The sequence below is a fragment of the Cimex lectularius genome, unplaced genomic scaffold, assembly GCF_000648675.2.
Source record: "Cimex lectularius strain Harlan isolate CLEC.00 unplaced genomic scaffold, Clec_2.1 scaffold104, whole genome shotgun sequence".
NCBI lineage: Eukaryota > Metazoa > Arthropoda > Insecta > Hemiptera > Cimicidae > Cimex > Cimex lectularius.
The window spans coordinates 915,740-923,392 of NW_019392737.1; the positions used below are offsets into that span (position 1 = coordinate 915,740).

The following is a 7,653-nucleotide window of genomic DNA, read 5'->3' on the forward strand; positions in this document are numbered from 1 at the left end:
CGGCACCTTGAGGGTTTATATGACCTCTGCTGTTGCGAACCCTCACGGGGGGGAGCACATCTCACTTCGCACTCTCCCATATTTATTCATTATCCTATATCCATTGAGAAGGACAATATCTTATTTTCATTAGTAGATTCACAGGGTCTTTTGATCATAAGATTTTTCAATTTATTAATTCATTACTGTTAGGCCATTTATTTTTGAAAGGTGGTAAAATTTATCATCAACAATAAATGGCTTAACAATATTAATTAATAAAACTATTCACAATGGAAAAAATAAGGATAACAAAAATGAAAATGAAATTTTTTACAACTGATTCCTTGTTTTCATATTTCATCCCGCCCTCCAGAAAATTAGGCTAATTAGAAGGCTCGAAATACTATCTTACAATAAATTAAACTTGTCATGGCAAAAGAAACTGGATTGAAAAAAGAAATTAACAACCACGCAACTCTTTGAAAACACAAAAGAGATAAATTACAAGTTATTGGAAGTTTAGGCTGGTGGAAAAAAAATCGTCACCATCACATTTCTATAGACTAAACCCGCACGACTTACATGCATTGTAAAATGGAAAACATTTGCGCCTTTTTCTTGTTCAAATGAACTGAACTTAGATCCCAATATCTCGACAATAGAGTAAAGCAACATATCTATGATTGCAAAAAACCCAAGCAAAATCCTTCAGCACTCGCTACCCACTATTTTGAACACAAACACAATTTCGACTTCAACAATCCAAAAATATTACACACAGAACAAAACAAACATAAACGTAATTTTTTAGAAATGGTTTATATCAACAGAGATAAACACAGCATCAATTACAGAACAGATACATGTAAACTCAGTCGCAGCTACGCCAATATCATTAATCAAATTCAATATATACATCATCACATCACATTCCACACATCAAACATTTTCACATACTCTAATTTTTCAACAATTTAGCTTTCTTTTTCCCATTTATCCCTTTCTATATAATCCTGAAAGGATAATCTGGCTGAACCATTACCAACGTTTTTTCCATTTGTCGGCTCTTTTCACCTCAAAGAAGCCGACGCCTTATACAAAATGTCTTTTCTATCCTGACTTCCTTCCCCACCACTTCAAAATCCAATGTATATAAACATAAAACAGCAATATCTCACTGGCACTCTCAACACGACACGCAAGAATGACACAATTACACAGAAGACAAACACTTTGAGTGAGTAGAAATATTTTGATTGAATAAAAAAAAAATATATTTTGCATTGAATAAATTCACTTTTTTCCACATCCTACATGTATTTGTTAAATGTAAACAATGTTTGTAAATCCCAGGCCCTGAAGATGATCTCAAAAAGATGTACGACGGCTTGAAACGATGATTTATTGCTCTTGCCGCACGACGGGACCTTCATTTCCTTGATATGTAGTCAACTCCAAACGGTCCATAGTGTAAGGGTGGGGAATAAGCTTGAGAATAACCATCTGTAGACATCCCGCATCAGGTTCTCTACTACTGGAAAGTCATCAAGTAGAAAGACGACAAATCATCATCTCGCTTGGACACTTGAACATCGGGAGCTGTTCTCTTCTTGTAGCTACCCCACAGGCTATGATTTGTCTTCAGTCTAAAAATAGTAGAATAGAACTCCTTTGACATTCCTTCTGGACCAGAGCAGTTGATACGCGTTGATAAGAGCAAAACCCGTTAATAAATTGTTAGTTAAATTTTAATCTATCACTAAATGATTTTACCGTGTTTTAGACAATTTTTTTTCAAACCACAATTAAATACTTTTCATAAAAAATCATGAACTTCTGATCTCATTTAAGGTGGTTTACATTAAAATAAGTATGTTATAATTAATGCAAGATAAAAATACATGTAGTTTCAAATAAACAACAAAATACGTGTGTCCGGTTTTGTCGTCTTTGGGTGTATTTTTATGTACATATACATTTTATATGTTTTGTCATAGATAAAATCGTTTGTGTCTGTATGGGTAAATAGATTTGATGGAGAAACCATCGATGGTTTGCCCTTGTAATAAAAATTGTAATTAAAATTGTGTTGATTAGTAAATGAAATAATTTTCTACAATGTGCATGTGCAACGGTTTTCAAAATAAAGTTGACCGATCCATTTTTCTTAACGTCCGGCATCGTTGAGAACTTTGGGCAACCCAAGGAGAGAGTTGATTATTTCTGAGTTCCTTTTGATCTGAACGTGATTGTTTTTTTGCAGCAGGTAGAATAACCACAGTGCCATGTCAAACTAGTTTGTTAAATGGTACGGTACGGTATAAAAAGTAGACATAGGATGTTATTAATTATATAATTAGGATTATAAGTATATTTTTGTGAATAATTGTGTTATAAGTAGGGAATTGGCATTCTGAAATAAGTAGAAAGCTCATGTTGACATTACTAACAAAACCAGTAAAAAGGGATGAACCAAGAGAAACATACAGTTATTAACATTAAAAGATGTAAATTTAAAGAAATTGAAAATAATCATTTAAGTTCAATTTAAAACTATTTGTAAGAGGATGGTCTATTTAATGGGCAAGTAAATGGTGTAATCAAAAATTTGTCAAAAGAACAGTTCCATTCTATTCATTTTATTTTATCTATTACTATTTCATTATAACTGTTCTAAGTAAAGATTTTTATTAATGGACTTTAAACCTATCCCACTAATCTGCCTTACTACAATAGAATTACATAATCGGTTCATCACTGTAAAAACGTCCTTTTTTTTAATAAATCGTTCAATACATAACATTTAAAAAATACAGATTAAAATTTCTCTGACTGGCCATCTGATCGCCTCGATTTACCAAAATGGTCATCCTTCATTAATAAAAATAAATAATTTAATTAAAATTAAATTGACGTAAGGTTAAATTAAAATTAAACAATTCAATTAAAAAATGTTAAAATTAAAAAAAAAAAATTAAATTAACCTTGCCTACTATAACATTTCTACTGAGTTCTTGCTATAAGAAAATTACACCAACATCATTAGTTTAATTACAAAATTTTAATTCACTTCAATTATAAAGCATAAACCAAAGTTGTGTTGTTTATATAAAAAGAAAAAACATTGAATTTGATTTGATATAATTTTTATTTGTGAAGTAGAACGTTGTAATTAAAATTGATTAGTAAATGAAATAATTTTCTACAATGTGCATGTGCAACGGTTATCAAAATAAAGTTGTCCGATCCATTTTTCTTAACGTCCGGCATCGTTGAGAACTTTGGGCAACCCAAGGAGAGAGTTGATTATTTCTGAGTTCCTTTTGATCTGAACGTGATCGTTTTTTTGCAGCAGGTCGAATAACCACAGTGCCATGTCTTTGGTATCACTTCCAGGCATTCCGTAAAACTGTAAAAAAGAAAATCTGATTAATAATGCCAAAGTGACAGAAAATATTGTTGAATTTGTTCTCATCAAAATTTAGGGAGTTTTAGGACTCATTTTGTTTTTCTTATTGTTTCAAATTCACTCCTTCTACACGTTCTTACCGATGACATTATGGAGTTTCTTTTTGGAAAAGGCATAATTAAGTGATGTAGCACAGTGGTTCGCTAAATTAAAAGATCTCTTTTGGTCAAAAATGTTCAAGGAAGACGTCAAAGACCAAATTTATTCAGACCCTACTTTGTACAAAACTTCACCCATCATCCTCGTGTGTATGATGCACGTCAAGGACATCACGTATGACAGATCTTTGAAATGCCACCACCATCTCATGTCGCCATCAGATTTTTCGAGACAGTATGATTTCAAAAGTTAAATTTCATATTCACAAATTGATAAACAAGAAATCCTCCAGACACGATCTCTAACCCCCAAAATAATCCTACTTGCCCCCTAATCCTTCAACAGTGATAATATTAGTTTAGGCTGGCATCTCAAGACATGTGCCCTCCAGGAGCATTGTTGACTGAAGTGCCAGTGGTGAAAATCAAATAAACAAATTTTCAAGATGTATGAATCTTGAATTAATCTGTATCGGATACAAAAAAAAAAAAAAAAAAATTCATTCAAGACATGAAATTTAAAAATACACATTTTGTTTGTTGGTTTCAAAGCACAAATGTAACTATTTAAACTGTCTTATTAAGTACTTCTAAGTGAAATGAGGTGGCCTTCATTCAAAAAAATAGGATGCAAACTGAACACTTCATATTATCGCAATTATCTATCCAGTATTATTTTTTAGTAAAAACCTCGAAAAAATATATCTTCATAATGAAAATAAAATAATAAACTGAAATTACTTAATAACTCTTTGATAATAACTTAATAATTATTATGAAATTATTATCTTGGTCCGCCTATTCTCGCTGGTTTTTTCAGTGCAATGTGTTCTGACATGTCTCCATCTTGAATGGTTGGTCTGTGTTATTTTCGTGATCTTGTCATTGTATAAATATAAATAAAACGTTTAACTGTGTACTGCAAACCGGCGAAAGATCTGAGAGAAATCTCTTCAAAAATAACAGCCCTTATAGCCAGACTTATTTTCATAATAAGCATATTTCGTTTACAGTTGGGTTCAGATGGGTATTGTGAAATCATTTATCATATATCTATAGTGTAATTATGAAGTTAATTACCTGAACTTGATCATTCCGTTCATCCGTGTTGAAGGGTAGTGCGCGACTCGCAGGATACACTTCAGTCAGCCATAAGAACAGACTTGCTGCTGTGAGTAATAACTTCATTCTTCAAAGTGTAATAAAATAATTTTTAATAAACATTGCTTAATATAAGGCGACGATGAATAAATTTATCTTGATTTTTTAAATTCTAACTGTAAATCGAAAGTGTTTTATATCTTTTTAAATATTGTCTAATTAATAATTGAATCAATCAAATAAGAATAGTTAAGCCATAGTTAAGAAACTAAATACTAAACAAAAGAGTGAAGAAATATTAACTTTCCTAACTGGGGTCTTAATTGGCATTTTAGGCGTCATGGAGGATAGTCAGGAAGGGTTCGGGATGAAAGGTGTAAGACGAGAGGGTTGGAATGTGGGTCTACGGTGGAGGCGTCTGTATTGACTTTTTAGGATCTCGAAGAGATTTAGGATTTGGATGTCTGCGAATAGTAAGATTATATATGATGTAGGGACTTTGGCTATGGTTCGAAGCATTTGAATTGGCGTTAATGGATCATTTGGAAGGTGGAACGCATGATTGAAATGCACTGCCCTTCCTCTAGTCCAATTTGGGTGTAGTAAAGATGTATATGTGACAGGTTTGTTTTGTAGTAAGAGTTTCTATCTGTTGTTATGTATTGAGTAGTTTATATCGTCTGTTCAGTTCTATTTTTTTGGGTCGAGTGTTGGGATTCCAAGTAAGTCTTCTGTCAATGTAAAGTTACAATCATCTGGTGGAGGGATCGTAGGCGAAGTGTGAAAGTTATTCGCTTGGATTTGGTTTCGCTGAGTTTGATCCTCGATTTCCTGAACTATTCTTTCAAATCTAGAGATAGTCCTTGATGTTTCTGCAAGCTTACTGGTACTAGGTTTGTTGAAAGATGGCGATATCATATATTTATGTTAGGAGTACTGTGTCGTGATTGATAAGGTCTCCTGTGTAAACTGTTTACAGAATGGGATCAAGGATGCTACCTTGCGGAACACCCGCATAATTAAAAAGATTTTATATTCCAAACTTAAGAGTGACCGTCAGAATTCACAAACTATATCAATAATGATTATTTGGAGGCCGTGAGGACGTTATGTTTTAGAAAAACATTTTCTTTTCGTGCCATGTTTCGATCTTTATTGAGAACATCTTCAGGCCTGGAATTTATAAACATTGTTTAAATTTTACAAACTCATGTAGGATGTGAAAAAATGAATTTATACAATGCTAGAAATTTTAGATTAAAAAAAACAATTAAATAAATAATTAAAATGAATTTATACAATGCTAGAAAATTTTAGTTTAAAAAAAAATTATACAATAATAGCATTGTATAAATTCATTTTTTTCCACATCCAGTTCTAAAATTTAAACAATGTTTATAAATCCCAATAAAGATCGAAACGATGGCACAATAAAGAAAATAGTTATTCAGATATCGTGAGATGCGGTCGGGTGTGATGTAGGTTTCAGAAAAACATTTTCTTTGTCGTGCCAACGTGTCGACCTTTTATTGAGATCATCTTCAGGGCTCAAAGTGTTTGTCTTCTGTGTAATTGTGCCATCCTTGCGTGTCGTGTTGAGAGTGCCACGACACGCAAGGATGGCACAATTACACAGAAGACAAACACTTTGAGCCCTGAAGATGATCTCAATAAAAGATCGAACGTTGGCACGATAAAGAAAATGTTTTTCTGAAACCTACATCACACCCGACCGCATCTCACGATATCTGAATAACTATCGATTAACGGTCACTAATCTCTACACATTTCTACACAATAAAGAAAATGTTTTTCTAAAACCTACGTCACACCAGACCGCATCTCACGACCTCCAAATAATCATCACAAAACGGTCACTGAACACCCCATATATCAATAATGACAAATTATGGGTGATTTTTTTTATAATAGCAACATAATTATAATTTTAAAACGGAATAGAGCAAATTAACTATGTCAGCTGGGCCAAAATATTAATAGCTTCATTCAGTGTTAACATTGACCTCTATTTCCCAAGAATTTGTAGACAAACAGAACGTCTAACAAATTTGAATTGTTGAATTGTTTAGAGTAAACCAATGTAGTTTGAATAGTCACTTTACCTTAATATAAAAACGTGATTTATGGATGCCCCAAAATGCAATAAAAGGGAAGTTATTGATTTTTTTTTTGAAAGCTGTAACAATTCCAGAGATACGGGAATTGAAGAGGAAGCCCTAGAACCGTTTAGACAAGAAGACATAGCACATCCGTTCTTTGAACGTTCTTTACTTTTAATAACTTAAAATGCCTTCCTCAGCAAGTAGTTTGATCCTGACACATATGAATTTTAAAATATTGAAAATACTGAATTAACTTGAATACCTTTAGTGATTTTTAAACAGCTTGGTCGGAGATTTGCAACTTTCTGCCATCCACCAACGATTTTTTCTCATTTTATACCTCTAGAAACGAGAGTGGGCACCCCGTCACCAACAGATTTTCTTGTTACGTAATTAAGTCTGTATTTTTAATCGTAATTCTTTATCGATTCGACATGGATTTGGACATTTGCCGTCAAAGAAATAAAATAAGCCCAGCATTACTCTAATCTCACATAATTAACTGTAAAAATCTATACTAAAATAATTACTATTTCTTTCCCTGTCCCTAACTCGTTCTTTTTTTCTGTCTCGTTTCGCTCCTCGTTCTTCTCTCCATCTTCCTTTCTCGCACTTTAATTTGCTTTGTCTCGCTCTTCCGCTCTCCCTATCTACTTCCATCTATCTATTTAATTATCTATATATCTATCTAGTCGTCTCCACCTTTTGTTATCACTCTCACTTTTTCTAGTCTATTCTATCTATATAACTACGTATTTAACTGTCTGGCTATTTACAATCTGTAGATTCTGTCTCTCTCCCTCTCTCTCCCTCCATATCTCTCTCTCTCTCTCTCTCTCTCTCTCTATATATATATATATATATATATATATATATCTGT

The 7,653-nt window shown here is 32.7% G+C and overlaps 1 protein-coding gene across 2 annotated transcripts; it reads right to left on the reverse strand.

Annotated features, from left to right (window-relative positions):
* Positions 1-2,343: 2,343 nt before the first annotated feature.
* On the reverse strand, positions 2,344-7,047 carry LOC112126942. Of its 2 annotated transcripts, none has more exons than XR_002910320.1 (3): positions 7,036-7,047; positions 4,630-4,738; positions 2,344-3,391 (listed from the first exon to the last, which is right to left on the reverse strand). XR_002910320.1 is itself a non-coding variant. In XM_024226992.1 (3 exons), exons 1-3 carry the CDS (start codon positions 3,758-3,760, stop codon positions 3,239-3,241), a joined length of 309 nt encoding a protein of 102 aa, XP_024082760.1. In that variant the 5' UTR covers positions 3,761-3,867; the 3' UTR covers positions 2,344-3,238. The 2 variants fall into 2 exon arrangements, 1 of the variants encoding a protein (XP_024082760.1); XM_024226992.1 differs by lacking the exons at positions 4,630-4,738; positions 7,036-7,047 and adding exons at positions 3,532-3,594; positions 3,668-3,867.
* Positions 7,048-7,653: the final 606 nt, after the last annotated feature.